Source organism: Centroberyx gerrardi, chromosome 9 (assembly GCF_048128805.1).
Source record: "Centroberyx gerrardi isolate f3 chromosome 9, fCenGer3.hap1.cur.20231027, whole genome shotgun sequence".
In the NCBI taxonomy this organism is placed as follows: domain Eukaryota; kingdom Metazoa; phylum Chordata; class Actinopteri; order Beryciformes; family Berycidae; genus Centroberyx; species Centroberyx gerrardi.
The window spans coordinates 27110177-27132895 of NC_136005.1; the positions used below are offsets into that span (position 1 = coordinate 27110177).

A 22719-nucleotide genomic window follows, 5' to 3' on the forward strand; every position below is an offset into this window, starting at 1 on the left:
CATGATTTTGTTTAGTTTTCTGTCGAAAGGCAAGTTACCTGAAATCCATATTTGAGAAGCTAAATATGAAATTTCATATCAAAGAGTGTGTCTTGCCTCTCTCTTAGCCTTGCCTCTCTGTGTGCATCTGTAACATCAATATGCAGATTTTATGTAGTGGTGTCGATTGTAGACATTTCCACACCCCCCATTATATTCTGCATTACTCCGACAGGATTTCCCTGACTTTCCCCTCAATAATTAGTATTAGGGATTAAGCAACAGCGCAGCAACAGTAAACAAGTAGAAAGTGACATGGCTACATCTGTAGGGACAGAAATCGAATTATTCTTACAATTTTACCTCACTGTTTTGAATTTTGATTTCTCACTTTTCTTCACCAAGCAACAATGTCTACATTGGCTCTTCGGTTTCTTCAAAACCAGTTTAGCTATGTCGGGATTTCTCACTGAAACCAAAGGCTACCGCTAGGCACAAGCTAACTTGCTAGCTTGCGGTCCCAATGAGGATGGCTTTCCATGCTAATACTGTAAGTTGTTTTTCCAGTAAATGATGGACAAACATTTCCTCCACAACACAGCAAAGAAAGCAAAGAAAAAGTAACAATCTAAAAGCTAAAATGCCACAGTTTACCTTTAATTACTAAGTTAATTATTGGTTAAGCTTCATCTGAAGGGAGTATAGGCTAGTGCAATTTAAATGACCTGTGGTCTATGAGACGGGGTTGCGACAAGTTTACTGTTTACATTTCAAATTGACTTAAGTGATCCCACCTTGGTATGAACCTTGATACACATTGGACTGCGTATATGAATGTAACATTGAATACCGTGTATTGAGTCTCCAGTGCAAAAAATGTACCATGACTCATTTTATCATAGCTCATTGGCAATGATCAATTAAAATAAAAAAAGGCTATCAAAAAGTCTGGAATCATAGGAATAAGTAACACCGTATGTTTTTTTCTTCTTCTGTTTTTCTTGTTGCACTTGTCGAATCCTGAGCGGTCGAATGGCTCAGTTACACCGGGTGCGTTTCTGTTCTGCGACAAGTTACGCATGCTGTGTAATTTAGGTGTAACAGTTTCCGGTCTCCAAATGCAGTGTTGATACTCATTTAGTGGGTGGTTTCCCTATGATTCCAGACTTTTCCGACACCCTTTACAGCTTGTCAAACTTGATTTTGGGGTCAGGGGGTCAATAGTTGTGTTACAATTTGGTTCAGTTGTTTCATTTTCCCCAGTGTATTTGAATCTGATTGCCTTTGTCAGTGGCAGTTTTTGCTGTTGAGTGTATCAAAGGTTAGTGGGGGGGGGGGGGGGGGGGGGTCTTTGATGTCATATCGTGTCACTTGGGTAGTTCTCAAACAGGTCCAAGCCAAAGCACACCAGCCTGTCAGCTGACTGGATGGCCCTAAGGATGAGAGACAGAGATTGGTTCACAGCGCTGTGCTGAAGAACTTCTTGGTTCACCGTGTTGTATTTGACTGCTTCGCTGGTGCCGTTTCTGTGCAGGAGGACTTCCTTTGAGAACCTGAGGATGGAGAACTGGGGAGTCTTCCCTGGAAGGCTGTATAACAGGTTCCTAGAGAGAGAGAGAGAGAGAGAGACTAAACAGTGTGAAGCACTGAATACCTGCATACATACTCTTTTATTAAAAATCAGATATCAACGAGTCATTGTTCTCCACCTCTGATAGGATGGAGCTTCCCCCCTTACTACAGCTAGTGAATATGTTTTTATTATTATTTTTATTTCACGTTCCAGTGTGGTATGGGAGTATTTTACTCCACAGGTGAAGGAGTTGCAGTCTGTAAAAGCAGGAATGAAATCGTATTTCCTTTGCACATTATTTACTTTTTATTTATTTGTTTCTTGTAAATGAATTCTTCTTTTAAACAGCATAATGTATCGGCCTTCAAACATCCATATTAGTTAGGAAGTGTGTCAGTTGTACCAGCCATTTTGCCAGGCTTCCTCTTTCTCTTCTTTTACAAAAACTAATTTGGCAGCTAATAAATCAACACGGCCAGTTGAGAAAAAAAATGGTTTGATACCCTGCATACACCCATAGTATCTAGGGAAGACAGTGACCGCTGAAACAAGGACACCTGCAAACTTTTTTTTTTTTTTTTTTTTTTGGTGTCACAAACATTTCACAGAAACACATACTGTACCATATGAATTATTGCCCCTAAAACACACCCTATCTATTTTTCTTTATCTTACTGTCACACACATACAGTACACACAAGCATGTACACACAAAGTAAAACACATATACACACACATATATAAACACACAAGCCTCTGGCATAGCGGAGCAGTCATTTGTAGGTCAGAATGGTGGAGACTGTAGAGTGTTACTCTCAGGGCTGAAATACATTGATTTCTGCTAAAGTGGCTGAACGGACAGTCTTAGGGAGAAAATAGAGTGATTCTTCATCTGTTAAGACACAGGTCGCAGGCTATAGGTTGGGAATGAACACTGACCTTCAGCGCACAGCTTGGACTGAACAAAGTCGGAGCAATGTGAAGATTCGGCATCTGCTGTAATACACTGTACCAAACTGTAATGTACCAGTGAGGCTATTCCTGTGAAGAAGAAATGTGATTTCTGAAGGCATAGGAAGGAAGGAAGGAAAGAAGGAAGGAATGAATGGAGAGAAAGATAGAAAGAAAGAACCTCACTTTGCCATTCATTGACAAGTGCATACATGAAGTTGTCTGTTGGAAATGCAATTTTTTGGTCACAATCTGTCCACGGCATGTTCACATCCTGTGCAGAGCTGTAGCGAGATAACATTTGTCCATTGCAATTTTCACTGCTAGATCTGCACCACAATCCCCAAAGTCTACTGCTGACTGTAGTCATGAACTGATAAATGAAGTAGGCCTATGTATCAAACAACAAATAAATCTTCCAGATTGTTTTGCTGGGTCTTGTCGAGGATAGACGGGTGTGGGGAGTCTATGCTGACAACAACGCTCCCTGCCCTGGCTGAGAAATAAAGCCCGGTCAATAATAGAAGCCTGCTTTCCAAACCCTCTGAATCTCTCTGACATGATGTCAAGGTTGCATCAGTAATGTCCGTGTCCAAACCAGCCAACCTGATGTCACACAAATACATGAAATGAACATGAATTGTTAGCATCAAATTACATGTTGGTGGTAAGTAAAGTGTTAAAAGTCTGTGTTCCCAGCACAAAATGCTTACGTGAAGGAGGCATGACTATAAACAGATGTTTTAGTTGCCTAAACTTAACCATAACCTTAATCCTGACCTTAACCAAAGCTGTTTTAGTTGCCTAAACTTAACTGTTAGCAAACGAAAGAAAATGCCGTGTCCAACTCACAGAATCCAATTCGTGGTGGAGGAACTTAATTTTCACATTATTTGTGTCCATGGCACGGAAATCTTTGAGGGTTCAGGGTTTCAGGGTTCGCCATTTCACGACTTTTGATGAGATCATGTTGAAACCAACACTCTCTTCACCTATATTTTTGGATTGAAGCTGCAAATGACTGGATATTTTGCAACAGTATTTTAGGTTTTACCATTTTCATGCCAAAAAATTCAAAAAAATGACAAATATTCAGTGTTTCCCCCAGAAGTTTATTCTTGTTATGGTGGGAAAGCCTCTGAAACAGCATTTAGACCATGAGGCACTAAAACTCTCCACTGAAACCCAAGGTGATACTAGCACTACTACTACTAGTATTACTACTACTACTACTATTGTTTAAGCTATACATGCTAATAATAATAAAAACATATTCATGCATACTTGTATGAAAACTAATCAGAATGTCTCAATAAAATCAATTCAGGTTAAGGTCTTCCCATAGACAACCAGTGTAGTATTGATCAATTATACAATAAATATGTAACCAATCAAACTGCATCATTTTCATCATATCAGAGGTGGACCACACTGACTGGACCAGATCTGATATATCATCAAACTGATATATTGGTCTAGACTACTATATACTATATATAACTATATACTAGACAATGCTGACATAATATTCCTGTGTTGGGCTGAAAAGTGCATCAGCATGAGCGGCAGACTGCCATCCAGCGCCTGTGAATATCCGGTTATGAAAGAGGTGTTTTTGAGGCGCCTCGGAGTGTACATACAGACACCTGCTATCGATCGCCGTGGCCCCCGGCAGCCTGACATCCACTCCTAATGGAGGCCGCCTCCTGCTCCGTAACACAACAAATTGGGTTTAAGCTCGGGCTGCTGGTCCCAGGTGTCAGTCACACAGGAGCAGCCGCATCCATCCAACACTGACAGCTGTGTGTGTGTGTGTGTGTGTGTGTGTGTGTGTGTGTGTGTGTGTGTGTGTTGGGAAGATCATGAATGCCATTGTCGTGAATGAATGAAAAAAATAAGTCATTGCCATTTATATTTCGCAGTTCCTTCTGTGCCATTCAAGTTTTGCCAATTAGCTCTCTTCAGTCTATGCTTTCTGTCTCGTCTGTTTCTGCCTTTTTCTCTCACTTTTATTACTCAATCTATCTCTCGTCACTCCTCATCAGAATGAAGAGGCTTTTTTTAAGTGCTTGGAAGTCTTGGAAGAAACAGTCGGGGTCAAGGCGAGGCCACGCCACAAAGCAGAAAACAGAGACAAGTGCTATTTTTAGGGAAATAACGAATGTACTGAGAGTATGGGAGAGAGGTGAGAGCACAGAGTAGAGAGCAGAGTCAGAGAAATGAAAGGAAGACTCATTTGATTGCATTGATAGATTTAATTAGCCAGATATCTTCTTGATTAAAGATTTTTTTTAGTTGAATCAGGCTTTTGATAAGGTATGATGAATGGAGATTGTTTAAGAAAGTTTATGTCAAGGTAAAAAACAAACTGACGAGGATTTTGAGAGCTGATTGCTCTACTGTACGAGACTGGAGGGATGATGGAGGCATACGGACTTAAGCACATGATAGCATTTGAACCCAGGATAGCATTTGAACCCAATGCATTCTGGGATAAGTTAGGAATAAGTGAGAAAATGAATGCATGAACATGACAGCATGTCACGCACATGAGTTACATGTGGACATAATGGATCTCATGTTGCTAGATTATATTTATACCTGGTATTAAAATGCGTCTCTGGTATGCACATAAAAATCCCATTTCTCTTTCCCTCACCAAAACGCAGATTGCCACGGCCGTCATTTCCTCTTGAAATATTTACGTCCTTTAAAATTGACAGTAAACACCTCGTCTCTCTTGTTCCCCAGCCACCGGTATCCTGACAATCCATTTTTGACAAAGATGTTACTATCTGCTGTTTGATTTATGTGTGCTTCTGGGTTGGATTTGCAGTTTATTTCCGCTTACATGGCTCCTATATGTGGTTTGGAGATGAATTGAATTTGCTCTTTGTTGTTAAAGTGGCTCTGACCACCTCCGGAGGTGGTCTGGGTGTTTTGATCGGATCTTCAATAATTCAGGGGCATATTTACACCTGGATTTTATGTATTTTTATACTATCTAATAATCCATTTAAATCACCCATCCATAATAATCCATAATCAATCTAATAATCCAGTTGGAGAAACACTGCCTGCTGCTTATGCTTGCACATTCATTGAGAGCGTGCAGCAAAGCCACTAGGTGGCAGCGTTACCACAGTATAAAACATACTATACATGAATGGAATTTCCAACCTATTCGATACGGTGTTCGATTCCGTGGAAAATATCGCAAAATATCGCATTGTGTTAGATTGTGACAGAACGTTTATTTAGTTTATGTTAGGCTGCTGCTTTATATTGTGCTAACACAGTCACCTAGTGGTTTTGCTGCTAATAGTTACCACGGAATACACTTCTTTCCCTGCAGCCACTCCCAGGCTGGGTGACAGACACACAGCTGTCATCTGTTTGTCCATGAGAAACATCAGATTAAGGCCACTGTCACAATTGGCTCTGGGACAACAGCAGCCACCCAATTAACCTTTCTTTCGAAGACACACACCCAAACTCACACTCACAGCTACTCACACACACACACACACACACACACACACACACACACACACACACACACACACTACAAGATCATCATTCAGTTCGTTCTGTTTCCAAGGTCTGCCAAGAACATTTCAATTGAAATGGAGGCGGCATTGCATTTTCCCCATTCGATTTCATGTTTCCTCCTCTCTCTTCTCCAAGGAGTTCATATTGTAAGAGCGGTGGATTCCAGACTAATAGACATCGCCTCTCCTCTCTCCTCTCCTCTATATTCTGCTCTGCTTCCCTCCCTGGCTCCCTTTATTCTGTTTATCTCTCCCTTCATTTCTAGTTCCACTCACTCTCCCCCCTCCCTCCATCTCTCTTCCCTCTTCTCATCCTCTCTTTTTACATCCATCCTGTCTCCCCTCCTCTCTGTCTCTCCTCATGACTCGATGTAATCAAATCAAATCACATCACATCACATCACATCACATCACATCAGGACATGGTGATTATCATTTGATAAAAGTCCCATGTCACTTTAACACTAGAAAAGGTCAAGAGCAAACAATTGACTGCTGTTTTTTTTACAACTGAAATATGTCAGACACATTCAGCTCAAGGTTCGGTTCATGACATAATACCGGTTTCAATTAAATTTGAAAAAATGTAAACTTTTTAAGACCTTTTTAATGCCAATTCAAATAAAATCTGAAAAATGTCATCCCCAAATAAGTGTGAAGATTTAAAAAACAAAAAAACAAAAAATACTAACATATACAAAATCCAAGTGTTCTAAAGCCAAACAATTGCACTGAGTCCAAAAGACTCTTCAAACTCTTCACTCCGTTGTTTTCATAAGCTTGCAGACACACACATTGCGTGCTTATGCTCTGGTCGATGTGAATATGCAACCTTTCCCCATTTCCGTGTTTACGCTCCTATGCAGAGGTCGACGTCACCCAAACAGAAAGAGCGATGCTGGTCAAGTGAGTGTGCGTTACCTCTGCATAGCGTAGGAGTGTAAACATGGAAGTGGGGAAAGGTTGCGTGTTCACATCAAGCAGAGTGTGAACATGCGATGTGCGGGATCTGCTTTCATAAATGGTTTTAGTGAAGACTTGCACTAAATATAGCTTTTTTGGACTTTTCCTCCAAAGAGCTCGTGCCCTGTTTGGATCTCTAAAGAACCAATCCCTGGCCACTTGTTTTGGTAACGGCTGACATGGAGCTGCGCTACCTAACTCACTGTGTGTTATGTGGACATACAAGCTTCACCGGTGTTTCGACTGACATTAGGGCAAGTAGCGTTTATAGTGTTTGAATGAGCCACGTAATTAGCCTGAAAACTTATATTTAACACGTTTGTGAACAGATTCAACAACAGATCCTGCTTTTAAGACAATAAAGCAGTCATGGGTCCATCCTCATTTTGCATTTCTATTCTTGCTTTACACTAAAATTTAAAAATAAAAGTAGATCCGGTCTCTCAAACAGGAACTATCTCTCCTAAATGGTATCCCTACGCTATGTTCTCTTCTATCAATAAAAATGCAATTTGGCGTAATTCTGTTCTAAAACGCCAGACCAAAGGTCCATTGAAAATCACAGCAGCAGGATCTGTTGTTGAATCTGTTCACCAACGTGTTAAATGTCAGTTTTCAGGCTGTTTTCTGGCCTCATTCAAATGAATGGGAAGTAAAAATCTGAACGTTACAAACTCGTCCAGCTGCATCTGATCTTGGTGAGTAGTTTATGTTCTGGTTTTCATGGCGGTCAAGAGCCGAATAACCCCCATGTTAAAACTAAGTGGAATATTGCTTTAAGACTGAAATGCAACAGTGAGTAGAGTTTTTCATTGTGGTTTTGTTGATGGTGCAGTGTGTTGCTAGTGTTATCTGTAAAACAAGGCTCTCTCACAGTCTTTGTCTTGTCAGTTGTCTTGTTGCCGTTTTCTTCCTTAGCTGGAAACCTAAAATACTGACACACCACAGACTTACAACTTGACAGTGTAAGTTTCAGTTTGGCTTGAGTCCATCTGGGACAACTAAACTAAGCATGTAAATAAAAACTACCAAACCCACACCAAAAACTAACAAAAACAAAACTGAAATTGAAATGAAAAAACAAAACAAAAAAAAAACTAATGAAAAATCCCAAACTATAAACACCCTGGTATTTATGTACCAGCAGCAGCATACTGAACTTGCTGACTTTACACATCAAATGCACAAAAGTCTGCAACTGTCAGATGTAGCTTCAGTATGAAGTGTTACATTCCAAAAAAATATATACATCCATTTTGGATAACACATTGTTACCTTATGTTTGCTGCTCAATAGTGTGTGCATCCTCCATATTGTAATTATATTATGTGTAAAAGATTCAAGATAACCAATGATCTTATATATTCCATAATACTCATTCTTCAGTTGTGGAACAATACAGCTGAACTGCTTTACAGTTGTATAATCCTGTTGGGAAGCTGACATTTAAAATGTAAGCATAGTCTGAAGCTCCTCGGGGCACACAGCAGGACCACCCACAACCCCCGCTGGTGGTCAAGGGTGCTTATTATCCTGAATATCATTACGGTGTCAGCGGCAACTGCATCTTGGAACTGAAATATTTACAACTAGACCACAAACAGGTCTGCATTGACTTGCCAAATACCCTTCACAGTGTCCTAGCAGTCACATACGTGGCAGATGGGATTCTCTGGAAAACTATTTTAAGACTCGGTGTGCGAGATACTGAATTTAATGAGAGGTTACTTCCCACACAAGCAGCATACAGATGACCACCAAGAAATACAGTCATAAGCACATCAAGAGTATCCTTACTGTGCTGTACCATACTGTGTTGACGCACACCAAAAATATGCTAGTAATGGGTGGACGTTGCCTGAAAATGCACCTAACTTGTTACTAAAAATACAAAATAAACTGTCAAAGTAAACATTTTTAAAGCCTATTCAATGCTCCCAGTCTAATTGTCTAGGTCCTGCGAGGGAATGGTAACTTCCTTTATAAATGAGGACCATTAAGCCTTAATGCTTTCTGAGCATGATGGAGCGGCTAATTTTAGCTTGGATGCTAATGGCAGTCTAGGACAATTAACATGTCTATTACCGCCATAAACTGTGAATAACGCTGAACAGGAGAAGCCATTCATTCCCTCGGAATCTAGTGGAAAAGCAGACAGCTAAAGAGCTGAGGAGGAAGATAGAGTCGGTGCCGGGGGTTGTTGGGACGCTAAAATCAAACGGGACGGAGGTGTGACTGCTATGAGGTGGAAATACAGTTGCTGAGAAAGAGGTCCTGATGTCAATTGCGTGGAATGAATTCAAATCTGTGTAAATTATTTCTCTTTTCAGCCGTCAGAACATGCAACGAATTATCCGGATACCAGTTGAATGAAAAACACAAGTTTTATGTTATATTATCCCTGCTGTGCATGAAGAATAAGCTGAGGAAGAAGAGGTTGAAGCTGCAATGCTAATGCAGAACAGATGGCTGATGGCGGACTTATACCATGGCTACCACTTCACTTCATAAATGCATACAAGTAACAGCTAATGTGACTGATACATTTTATTTCCAGATTTTGGCCTGTAAATTGACTTCCACAATTAGTATCACCTGTAACATCTGTAGTATCAGGATCAGTGCCAGTCCAGCTCCCAAGTGCTCAGGCAAATGATGCTGTCCTGAAACCGACGCTTTAACAACATGCACTTTGGCGTAATATAACATTTTCTGGCAGTGGAAATGCTGCTATTTGTAAAATTCATAGGCAGTGCAGCAGTGGCAATTCAGGCTAAATGCCATTCTGTTATATCAGGTGTACCCTACCACACCTATTCTGAATAAGCTCTTTTTACCTTTTAACCTATTCTGAATAAGCTGTTTTTGAGAGTCTGTCAATAAGCCATTTGAACAGCATAAAAACAATTAGAAGCTATATCCTATATCCTGTTATGTAACCTATTTTCTATTTTTTTATTATTATGTATTTTTAAAAAAAATATATTTTTATGGATTGCTACTCCATGGTTAGTGTATAATTTGATCATATGAATAAATAAACAGTGATGCACTTGTTCGTGTACTTGTTTTTATAAAAGGCCAATACCAGGTGGCATGAATGACTGTATGTAAATTGAGTCATACCTGGATACAGTGACGGTGACACAAGGCTTTCTGAAGCTTTGAGGCTTTGCAACCAGTTGTATCGAAAATGGGTTCACTACTCGAAGCTTCAATTAACACAGCGCACGTGAGTGACACCTGCTGGTGAAATAGATGTAGTGCAATCAAATGAGGCAGACGCTCTGGTATTGTATATGGGATTCTTTTGGATGACTTTGGATTTAAACAAATGTGTAACAGTTCTTTACTAACAGTGTTTTACTGAACTGATTCTATATGTATGTTTTGTTGTGAAGCACTTCATGCTGCTATTCTATGAAATGTGCAAATAAAGATCGATTGACTTTGTAAGTGTATTTTGGCAAAGTATGCAATTTGGTTTGGGGGCGTAGGTGTGCTTAGGAAACATGGCAGAGGGTGTGCTTGTGTGACTGGGGTAATGTAAAAGGGGATTATGTACGTGTAATGGGGATAAAATGCTCAAAGATTTTTTGCAAGAAACAAGTTTCAACATTATGACGCCAAAGTTTCAAAAGCTCAACCTGTCAGACCAAACCGGTTATGTGATTCACTGACTGAATGAAGCGGTGTTTGCTTCAAACGTCATAATTCACGTGGTTATTTTCACACCAAAGCAAGAATCAGCACACTGGTTTAAATACAATTGCCTAGGGAGTTCAGACATAACATCAGTACTTGGATAGGTACTCCCATTGACCAAGCTAACTCAATAAAGCACTCGGTACTTGTATCGTTTCTGAAGAATTGCCAGCAGGTGCACCTCTAAAAATGAAATGGCAACTTTTGTCCTACCTGTACACTCCGGGCGGCGGCCGAGGGATGAGGAAGCTCTTCTCCAGGTCGCGGAGTACGTCGTTCAGCATCCGGACGTGGGACGGGTCGCGCTCTTTGGGGTCGTTGGCCGGCCGCATTGTTTCCGACTGGAAGAATGCGGCCCGGTCCCTCAGAGCAGAGGCTGAGGACAGGAGGGCCGGGGACACCGCTCCGTTGTCTAGACACATACAGGGAGAGGAGGACAAACCAATGGAAACACCACATGAAGGACATTTGCTTTGAGGTAATCAAATCACTAGCATGTAGGCCAAAGTATTGAACACACCAAGGGGCACACACTGGAAAATCATATGCCAAACACAAACTGCATCAGTAAAAAGGAACATGGATCTGTAATGGGATGGGCAGCCATCAACTGGGAGTCATTAGGTCTGATGGTCGTATAATGGTCAGCAAAGGTGCAAACATTGTTCCCTCATGATGACCCCATATTCCAAGAGAATAACTCCCCCATACACACTGCTAAACAAATCCAAGAGTTTCATGGTCTCCAACCAGCACATCTAAACATCATTGAACCTTTATGGAAAGTAGATTTCCACCTCCTTCATCCCTCAAAGAACTGGAGGCTTTCCTTCATGAGGAAAGCTCCAGTATCCACTACACACAGATGCTGTATGACAGAAGGACAAGGTTGGACTGAAGGTTGGCCCTACTCCTTATTATCTACCTCTGTTATTTATTTAATTTTTTTCAGTTCTTTTATGTTTTATTGTTTTGTCAAGATAATTCCTCTCCTCCTATCTCAACCTTACTCCACTCCTGACTCAAGTCCATTTCCCTCACTCTCTACCACCATCCTCCAAATATCTCGGATGCATAGAGACATAGTATACACACATACATAGAGGCAAACACACACACACACACACACACTTGTACAAACCCAATTTCTCAGGTTGTAATTAAATTTTTTTTTAAAAAGATTCCCTCTTGTGTCAGGGCCCTTAACCCTCCACTCAATACAATAGAAAGTCCCTCTCCTACTCCAACCGCAGATCAATTTACTCCCATTGCCCAACTACACACACATGCACTCATTCACACACACACAATACACACACGCACACACACACAACCAGTTACTCAAACAACGCTATCCTCATTAAGCCGTCAACACAGAGCTGGCTTGTTTTACAGTACATTTGGCACTGCAAATCAATTACCTTGCATTTACAGTTAATTGGCCTGTAATCTTGGCTCTGTTAAATGGTATCTGCCTGGATCCACTGGGCCTGCGCTTGAAAGAAAAAGTTCATGTATAGGTGTTCAAACTTTAATTGTTTAAGTCTTAAGTCCAAGTTGACGAGGTCATATTTACTGGCTGTTACATGGAGTAATGGGAATTATTTTGTTAATGCTTGGCAGCAGTACTGGCAAGCATTAACAATGGATTGCATCATGTTTTGTCAAAGTTTCCTGTTTTATTTGCATGATGTCATGATAAAAATAAAGAGGAGTTCTTCTTTATTCTACGTACTTGATGTTTGCAAGGAATCATGGGTAGCGTTTCCTGTGTTCCCGTTCCTAGCAGTAGTGCAAACATGCTTTGGATTTTGTGTGTTTCTACAAAATTTAGATATTTATTTTGTTTTCTGTTTCTTGAATAGATAGGTATAGCCGCTGGTCAATAACAGACTGTAAACTAATGGCACATAACATATTTCTACTTAAAACCTTTTGTCGGCTAAAGGTGTCTCTAAAAGATTAGAAGTGTTGTCTGTATCCATGAGTGCCATATAAAACACAAATATTACATGCCAAGACGTAGCTGACAAGCATGTAACTAGTGGTAAGTGAGTTTTCATGTTTTTAGTTTTATATCCCCATTTAGACACACACAGACACCTGTTGACTCCTTTGTGTGTGTATTGATTACTAGGCAACCAAACCAGTGAACCGTGTATTCGAGCTGCACCTGGTTCTTATGCTGCGTTCCAGTGATGTCGGAAAGTCCGAAATTTTGACTTTAACTAGGAAAAATGCAATGAAACGGCCCTGGTTTTTCCAAGCAGGACTGCTGGAATTCACAGAGTTTGGAATCTACCAACCTACCAACTGGGAATTTCTGACTTCCCACTTCTAATGGAATAAAGCATTAGGCAGCTGCACCAGACCAATGAACCATCCGAATATCATGTAGAAGAAATACACCACTTAATTAATTGTGAATTCTCTCTCTCTCTCACACACACACACACACACACACACACCTAAAACTAATACAATATCCATATATCCAATATATATATTCTGCTATTCATTTTCTTTAGAACCCTCTACATGTGCATAAGTGTGTATATATGCCTTCACTCATATGTGTGTGTATGTCTATCAGCATATGTCAGCCTATGTTTCTATGTGTGTATGTTTGTGTGAGAATGTGTCCCTGCATACGTCTACAGATCTTAGTGTGTGTGTCTTTGGATGAGAGTGTGTCACAGTAGGGTGGAAACAGAGTGTGACTCATCAGAGGGGAGAGAGAAAGACAGTAGGGACAAAAATAGACAAAGAGAGCTGTTCTCTCCTACAAATTTAAATGGCTCTCGCTCCTCGCAGCCAGCTGGGACTCATGAAATATTGTTTGATTGTTGTAATCCATCACATCTTTTGACACTTGGGGACATGCGTGTGTGTGTGTGTGTGTGTGTGTGTGTATTTGCGTATACAGTTGAGACTTAGCCTCCTGAGCTAACAGAGGCAGAGAGGAGTGAGAAAAACAAACAGCTTTAAGGTGATGCTTCTATGGAATGCTTTTGCTTTTTAGCACACAAACGTCTATCGAGGTTCATGAACGGTTAACAAAAGGGTTAAATGAGACTCAGGTCAGTGATCACCATAAGGAAAACAACCATCATTATAGAAATATATATTATATATTGATATATATATATAGATATATTTTCAGAAAACCATTAATTTATTCTTCTTTTTCCTTGAAACACTGTATCCTCATATAACTTACATCAGTTTGATATTACTTGCTGTGATATATATACAATAAATGTATGTCATAAAGATTTTTTGTTAGGCTAATAAAAGGTGGTAAGCTCTATTCTGTAAATAAAATGGCGGGTAAACTGTTTATGTGGGTTTACTGTCTGCTAGAGGACCGACAGTCACCTCTACATTCTTGCCTTCACTTTGAAAACTTCACTTTGAAAACTAAAAACTAAATGTCGAACAAATCTTACCTCTAATGCATACAAACAAGGAAGAGCAGACCCAAGGTAAATGATTTCTTTCTGTGTCCAGGGTCACAATTTTGCCGAAGTAATTTTGCCTGTTTGCAATTGTGACAATTGAGCATTGGGTGAAAAGAAAAAAGGGCTGAAAGCCAGCAGTGACAACAGACCTCGAGTGCAGCTAATGTTGTTGATTTTCTGCTCATGAACTTCTATGGAGGTCAGTGTGTGTGTGTGTGCTGGAAAAATAATTTGTTCAACCAAAGTGAAATATAGCAAGCAGGGCTGTAGTGGAGGGTAAATCCACCTAAACTCTGTTTGGAATTGATACTATACATCATAGTAAGTAGTATCAAACTGAAGTTATTTGAGGATGGGGTCTTCTAATTAAACAAAAGGATAGATTAAAGGATAGGTTTGTTGATTTTGGACCTATATAGAATTTGTCTCTTACATACCTGTAGTACTTGGACCAGCAGAGAATATTGACTCCTGATTCAGCTGTCAGTTGAAACAGTGAGCTCTGTTGCCTCTTGCTGCTAACAATGAGTCCAAATGGGGTTTGTCAAAATATCAAAACCTCAGTGGGTGGAGACAAAGTTAACCAACTGGCAAACTTGAATGGCAAAGAAGGAACTCTGGTCAAATAATAAATGATATAAATAGCAATGACTTCAGTCATGACCATGGCATTCATGATGGTGGAAAGTCAGCAGCTAGCTAACTAGCTTACCTAGATAGTTATAGGCTAGTATGGCTAGTTTGAACGGAACTCACTAAATTTCTATAGTACAGTGTAAGGCGTTCCTAGGGGTGTGGCCAAAAAATAAAAAAAACATCAACTGAAAGGTCAACGATCATGTGCAGTAATGTAGACTGTTCTGCGCGGGAGGTTCAAAAACAATGGAGGGTGGCGAAAAAGATATGCTTGTCGGTGAGAACGTATTTTTGATGATTTACTGTACAGTACGTTTGGTATAGCAAGTGCCCCAAGTGAAGCAGCTTGTGATAGGGAGGTTGAAAGGTTGAAACAGAGTAGAGTATACAAGTCTAAGCAGGAGGTCCGAAATTATGTCGATAGGAGATGGCTTTGTATTCTAGAGGTAATACACTGCACTGGACATGTTCTGTTCCACATTTCATGTTCTACATTCCACATTTAGACTGATAGGGATGTTCAAGACAGGACAGCATTCAGAACCTTTACACGCTATTTTGTTCATGGTGTTTTAATTCTTTTGCTTTGATCCTTTCATCAGCATGTACTCTTTAATCAATTTAACAGAATATTTTGTGTGTTTTTCAGAGGTGGTGTAGGGCATATGCGCCACAAGGATTCAGCGTGGCTGTAACTATAAACAATGGAGTCGAAACGCTCAACAAATCGCTGAAGAGCTTTTACCTCAAAGTTTCTGGGACAGGGAGTGTTTCATCACTGTTGGAAACTGTGGTCTGCGAATTCATCCCGGAACAGCTACTATCATACAATAGACTCAACTTCATTTATAGCAGCCAATGCAAGGCTTACAATCAACATATCCCACAATTCCTGAAAGATAAGCCCAGGAGTTTTGTCAAACATTGCTTGAACAGCATTGAAGCAGCTTCCTGCTTTTCCAAAGAGCATGTACACGAGCTTGGAAAGGGATCCTTTAGGACCAAGAGTGAGACAACCTCAGCGTGGTACAATGTGGACCTTGGTGACTCGACAGTGACTTGACAGTGATTGTGTGGCTTTATTTCTATCAAATGTCTTTTGATGGAAAGACTGAATAACAAGCAACTCAGACTGTGCAACAGTGTTTTCAGCACTGTTGCACAGTCTTGTGATTGAATACACACTACACAGTGAGGCCTGACCCACAAGCTAAATCACAGCTGATGTTGTTATTGCTTTTTATCAATTAATGCACTCACTCATTGGTTGTGCATGATTTATTAATGAACGTGCATGTTTTATGGTCATATGGTCATGTCCAGTGAATGTCTGAAAATTGATGATTTGGGAGATTGTCAACCAGAAGCTCATCTAGAGCTACACACGTGCTACAGCTACACCATATACAGTATATCATACTGTAAATACATGTTTGATTACAGCTTTGTTGTACTGCTGTTTATGTCTGAGCTGTTGTACCAAATTCCACCTGTCATTAGTTGTTTGGCAATTAAAAACACTTTGACTTTTCCAACTATGGTTTCTTATTGTCTGATCTACTATTCCCAGACAGTTTTGTGAAGTCTTACATTTAAAAAAAAGGGGCCTAATTTATCAGTCTCTTCATATATTGCTCATATATTTGTGTGTAAAAATCAGCTGTACTAAAATCTTACTTCACATTTGTCAAACATTTGGACACTAGACTCACAGACAAGTTTTGTGAAGATTTAATATTTAAGATGTCTAATATGAATCACTGAGAGCAGGTGTTTCAGTACAGTTTACTTGTTTTACATTATAGAGAACATTATGACATTAAGCCCCTGGGGCCAAAGAAAGGTATTTGGTGTATTAGAGAATGAATATGAATCACTGAGAGCAGGTGTTTCAGTAGTTTACCTGTTTTACATTATAGAGAACATTATGACATGAAGCCCCTGGGGCCAAAGACAGGTATTTCATTCCTCTGTATCGTTACACTAGAGAACACTGACAACCTGTAAAAGACTGTAACTGTAGCTAGGTTACACAAGATGATCTTGCTGTTATTAAGATAATGCAGCTAAAATGCATTCTCCAATGCACTTATATACTATCACCCAGTATTCCGTTTACAAAAGGTGGTATGGTTGTACAAATTAATTCTCAGAAATCACTGTAATCACTGTGAAACGACGTAAAAGTAGCGAGCTAAGCTAACATGTAAACAGTGAGGCATCTAGCTACTCCAACTGCACTGCACATGATCATTGACCTCTTAAAATTATTTTTTTTTGTCACGTCTGCTTGATGACGACACATGATGATGCTGTACTGAACTCCCTGAAATGTAGTGAGTCTCTAGTTTGAACTTGGAAGGTCAGCTAGGCTAACTAGTAGGGGTGTCACGATTTCGATTCTAAATCGAAAATCGATCGAAATGAGCGTTCGATTTTGACCTTCGAAATCACAAGCAGGTTCACGATTCTCCCAATATTTTTTTCTCTCCACCCCTGCCTACTTATCTGAAGAAAAAAAAACAACATTTCAATGACGACACAGTGTAGCTGCTAGAGAGCGCCCGTTCTATATTTCACTATAGCGCCCAAGAGCTCCCATCATTTTAAATTGTTTAAAATGTACCAAAAACTGAAAATCAAGTTATCAGCTTTGTTTTATACTTCAAGTTGTCATCGATGAACCGGAACCGGAAAATACTGTATATCTAGTGACACTGAGACGTTTGATTTTCCCCGGGTTTAGTCGTCCTCCACCGGTAACGTTAGATCTAAAAATGGCTTTGCCGGTTAAGCGTCATGCTTTTAAAACCTTCTGGAAGCTGTCAGATTGTGCTGTGAGACAGAACCTGACCCGCCGTATGTAGTGGAAAGTTACGAAGACATTGTGAGTTGAAGTCTTTTGATCGAAATCGCTTGTTCTTGCTCGATAAAACAAGACACAAGATCAGCTTCACTAAACAGCGGGACCTACCTGCTCTCACCGCCGGAGACAGACGCTGTTTTCCGGGAGGCAGTGCGCCGAAGAGTCGGTAGGAGGACTGGCCGGGTTGCAGCGACTTTTATCCATATAAGTTTGGCAACTTTTTCCATATTTGTTTGGTGACTATTATTGTCTGATCTTATTACTGTGTGGGCTGAAGCGCTGGAGGTTTTGTATGTATTTTGAAAGCTTATCATTAGCCAAGATAGGAAGGGTCTGTTTTGTTGTCATACTGTGAATGTTGACACTGAAGTAAGGAGACGCCTGAATTGCCTTGCCATGTATTTGGTACCAAATTAAAGGGAAAGTTGTGTTTTTTTAAATGGAAAAACTTTGAAAAAATTTGACCATATGGCCTTAGTGTGGTACATTCCAAAAAAAAATATGGCAGTTATATCACACTTGATACCATCTTTTTAAAGAAGAATTTGAAAATGTAAATGACAGTTGTCAGGGCATAAAACCAATGATCTGTTGATCTTTACAAATCAAGACTCAATAGTCTAACAATGGCATAGCCGTCAGTGCTGAAAAAAAAAATGTTTAAATCGAAAATCGAATCGAATCGTGACCTTAAAATCGAAAGTCAAATCGAATCATGGATTTGGAGAATCGTGACACCCCTACTAACTAGCTAACCTAGATAGCTTAGTATTGCATTGTTTCAGTTAGTAACAGAGCGCTAAGCTTCATAATATTAGCTACCTCCTCTCTTACCTCTTTCCTTTTTCACTGGGCTTCAGTCTAACATCACTGTTGGCTCCACCCACTGAGGTTTAACTCAACCAATGAGATTATTTCTGCCTCCAGAGAAGCTCTTACTCTGTATAAATAAAACTCCAATCTGCACATCAAACAATAGGTTGTAAGTAACAACTTACATAAGAAATAATTAATTCATGTGGGCACACACACACACACACACACACACACACACACACACACACATTTACTTTGATTTCCTCAGCAGTATACTAGTAATTTCCAGCGCTGACAACTGTCTCCATTCTACCTTTCTTTGATACTACAGTTGAAGGCCAAAGGGAGCCTGCTACTGAGCGCTATCACTAGTTTAATGAAGATTCTTGTCAGGACAGATTAGACCAAAGGCATTTTTAATAAAAAGAGAAAAGAATAGGGGCTAAAAAAAAAAAAAGTTGAACAAAAGGTTTTTTAGGATTTCAATTAGCTCTGGTTCTTTGATCTGAGCTCCCTCCATTACTGCCAGTCATGAATACTGCAGTGCTTTACTCTGTCTGTGAAGAATCCATTAAATATCACTGGTCCTCCACCGTAGGGGGCTACTAAAACACCCAGAGACCAGACACACACACACGCAACCATTTCACATTCCCCAACAGACACTCACATGCATACAAGCTCACCAATCCACCCATATATATACACACACACACATACACCAACATGTGCCCCCACTCGCCCATCCACATCCACGCACAATACACACACACACACACACACACACACACACACACACACAATCCTAACTCACCAAGAATTATTTATTTCACTTTCTTCTTCCTCCTCTACTTCTTTCTCTCCATCTGGTGCTTCCTTTTATTTTTAACCGGCGGAGATAAAAGCTTCAGTCTCTCCCACCTGTTTGCTGGCTGAACAGAAGCAGCCTGGTACAATGCATTCAGGGTATCTGCGGGTTTCACGAAGCCAAATTGATGACTTTAAGATCTTCATAACACCACCTGGAATTAAATTTAATACCAATTTAACAACCGCAATAAAGAACTGAGAAATCTGTCAAAAGCAGCCTCTTTCTGACTTTCAAATGAAAGTACTAAAAGTAAATGGCAGCATAAGCAAAATGACACTTGGAAATGAATAGTTTAGGGACACGGTGTCCAATTATGTTTATATAAAGCTGATGCAATGAAAATTAAACTTGTCATATTGTATTAACCCTCTTCGGTATGAATCTGAGAGTGGGCAGGCATGTGTCAAACTTTCCAACTGTGTTTTGACTAGATATCACTGAATGTAAAGAAAATATAAATCTGTCATTATATGGGGAAAAGACTTAAGACATGTCATAACTGTATTTAAGACATTTTAATACTTTTTAAGGCCTTAAAATTAGACCTTTTAAGACTTTTCAAGGACCTGCAGATTGCTTTATCTTCCTAAATTCATAATAATTGTTTTAAACATGAGGGAAATTAACAAAAAATGCAGTGATGGATTAGTATATTATTGAACTATTTGCTGTTTTTGTTATATTGCCATGGTTGCTGGTTCTAATCTGTTATTTGTTGTTTTTTGCTGTGGCAATAAGTACTTTTGTATTTAAAGGTGCATCTATGGCCTTTATCGACCTCTACTGGTGACCAGTGGGAACTGCAACAACATCAATAGAACTCATCTCGTCCTACACAAGTTTCTTGCCCTTGAGCTACGGTGGCCTGTAACTGACACAAACAACAAAGTCACATTTTCTCAATAGAGAGGAGTAAACTAGCTAATTAGAGCAGAGATATATCACCATCCTAAACACTGGAATAATAATACTGCTTTGTCATTTGCTTGAGAACTACCTCAGCAGCGTGTGAAGTTGCCGAGTGCAGCTTTCATGCCAATAAAGCAGCTTTGGATTGAATTGATAGAGATAGAGAGGAGGGGAAGGGAGAGGAGAGGGGAGGGGGATGGGGGTAAAATAAGGGAGAAAGTGATGGAGAAACAGACAGAGGCTACAGGCAGGTAGAATAATCAGTCATCTCTCTCTCTCTCGGGTCATAATCTGTCCATTAGTCTCAGATGGGGAAGCATAACCACTCCATCTAGGCCTTAATGGGACTGTGCTTACATGCTTAGACAGAGCCAGTGAACCTGAGCCGCTGAATGACTGCCTTAGTGCTACAATGAATGAGACTTGGAGTTGGGAGATACATACTCTCTCTCTCTCTCTTCTCTCTCTCTCTCTCTCTCTCTCTCTCTCTCTCTCTTTCTCTCTCTCTCTCTCTCTCTCTCTCTCTCTTTCTCTCTCTCTCTCCCACACACACACACACACACACACACACACAAACAGACAAAGATATACACTTGCACTGATGCTGTGAAGCCATTAACATCTACTGCTCAGATAGCATCTACATGATTGATAGCTGGTGTTTCTGCTTAAAAACACTAATTGAGCACAAAAGAAATGAAAACATGCTATGTGTATTGGTCAACTGCAGACATTGACAAGTCATTTGATTTTTTTCAGTTGTATTTTTGTTAATTTTGTTGGCAAAGTTGGCAAGCATACGTCAAGATGTATTTGAAGTTAATTTGATTTAACCTGAAATAGAATAATCCTGAATCTATGATGAATTGAGCTTGTCATTTTCTCATTGTACATCCACAGGTAATCCAGTGCTAACAGTCTAAATAGGAGATAATGCTGATAACTAAATTAATACATTTTTATCTGAATTTTATCGTACTTTTATTTTATTTTATCCTTACTCTTTATTTTGGTTTTCATGTTATGGTAATCCCAGTATTTACATGAATGTTACTCTGTCCTTCTACCTTAATCTAATTCCTGTTTCCCACTGTTCCTTTGCTTTTTAAATTCATTTAGAGTATTCTGCTTTTATTTTGACTGTCAAAGCACTTTGTGAACTCTGTTTTTAAAGGTGCTATATAAATAAAGTTATTATTATCATTATTATTATTATTATTATTATTATTATAACTGGTAGCTCTGCTTTAAGTGTTTCTACCAGAGTGCTGTTGCTACAGGGCAAACACATCACCCCTCTCTACTACTTAAAAAAAAAAGATATGAATATATGATAATAATATCATCATGTAAATTACTGGGGTTATTTTGCCTGTTTTCTAGCCTAACATGGTGATCTGTTGTAAAGACAAACTAAGAATGCGTTAACTTACAAAAACGCCCCCAGCACAGAAACCCAACCAGGCTAAGACCTGTCAATCAAAATGTCACACAGCCCTAAGTGAAATTCCATTCACATGCAAACCTCAGAGTGTCGGCTCATACTGACACAAACGCTACCTGTCAAGACGAAGAAAGAAGCCGTCTCAAAATAAACCCTGCTCGCTGAACCGTGACAGAGCGGGAGCGGCTCTATATATGGAAGCAGATCTATAGAGATGTATATGCATATCAGTGCCGCACTAAGCCTGCACAGATAGGATTACGCCACGATTACACTCCTCACCTGTCCCTGGAGTGTGTGCAAGAGGGCATAATGTATGTGTGCTTTGATGTGTGTGTGTGTGTGTGTGTGTGTGTGTGTTAAATAGAAAGTCCACCCAAAAACAGGATTTAGTTAGGAATGTTCCTGTGATTTTTAGACAGATATTTTGCATCTCCAAATTTGCTATATTTCTTTTTTAGTGTAAGATAAAATGTATTTTGTGTGTGTGTGTGTATGTGTGTGTGTGTGTGTGTGTGTGACACCCTCTGCACTTGGGTGGAAACTGTTCCTTATGCTAGTGGAGGCAATAAAGCAACTTGTTTATTCTTAAATTGCAAGTGAAGAGTTATGGAAGTTAAAAAGAGACATATTTTAATTGAAATCATGAAATAGAATTGCAACTTCAATTCCCATATATGAGAGCATGATGTACGACAAAATTCAAATTGAAATGAAATAATCCAATTTCATTTTCATTTATTTACATGTTGGAAAATGCATTATTACTGCCAAAATGAAAATGAAAACAAAAACTCCATTGACATTCATTGGCACTCAGCTTCCATGCAGATTAATGTCAATATTGTGGTCGCATTATTTAGGACAAAAATAAAATGAAATCTCACTGTGCCTATTCATATTTATTTATTTATTTAATTTCCAACATATTCATGAAAATGGAAATTGGATTATTTCATTTTCATTTTCGTACATCATGCTCTCATATATGGGA

The 22719-nt window shown here is 39.5% G+C and overlaps 1 protein-coding gene across 1 annotated transcript in view; it reads right to left on the reverse strand.

Annotated features, from left to right (window-relative positions):
* Window positions 1–1336: 1336 nt before the first annotated feature.
* Window positions 1337–22719, reverse strand: part of naaladl2 (N-acetylated alpha-linked acidic dipeptidase like 2) — a 386338-nt gene continuing 364955 nt past the window's right edge. Inside the window, exons 16-17 of the mRNA XM_078285865.1 lie at window positions 10936–11134; window positions 1337–1583 (exon numbers count right to left, since the gene is read on the reverse strand). Of these exons, the coding sequence (XP_078141991.1) occupies window positions 1337–1583; window positions 10936–11134 (446 nt within the window). The remainder of the gene's footprint in view (window positions 1584–10935; window positions 11135–22719) is intronic.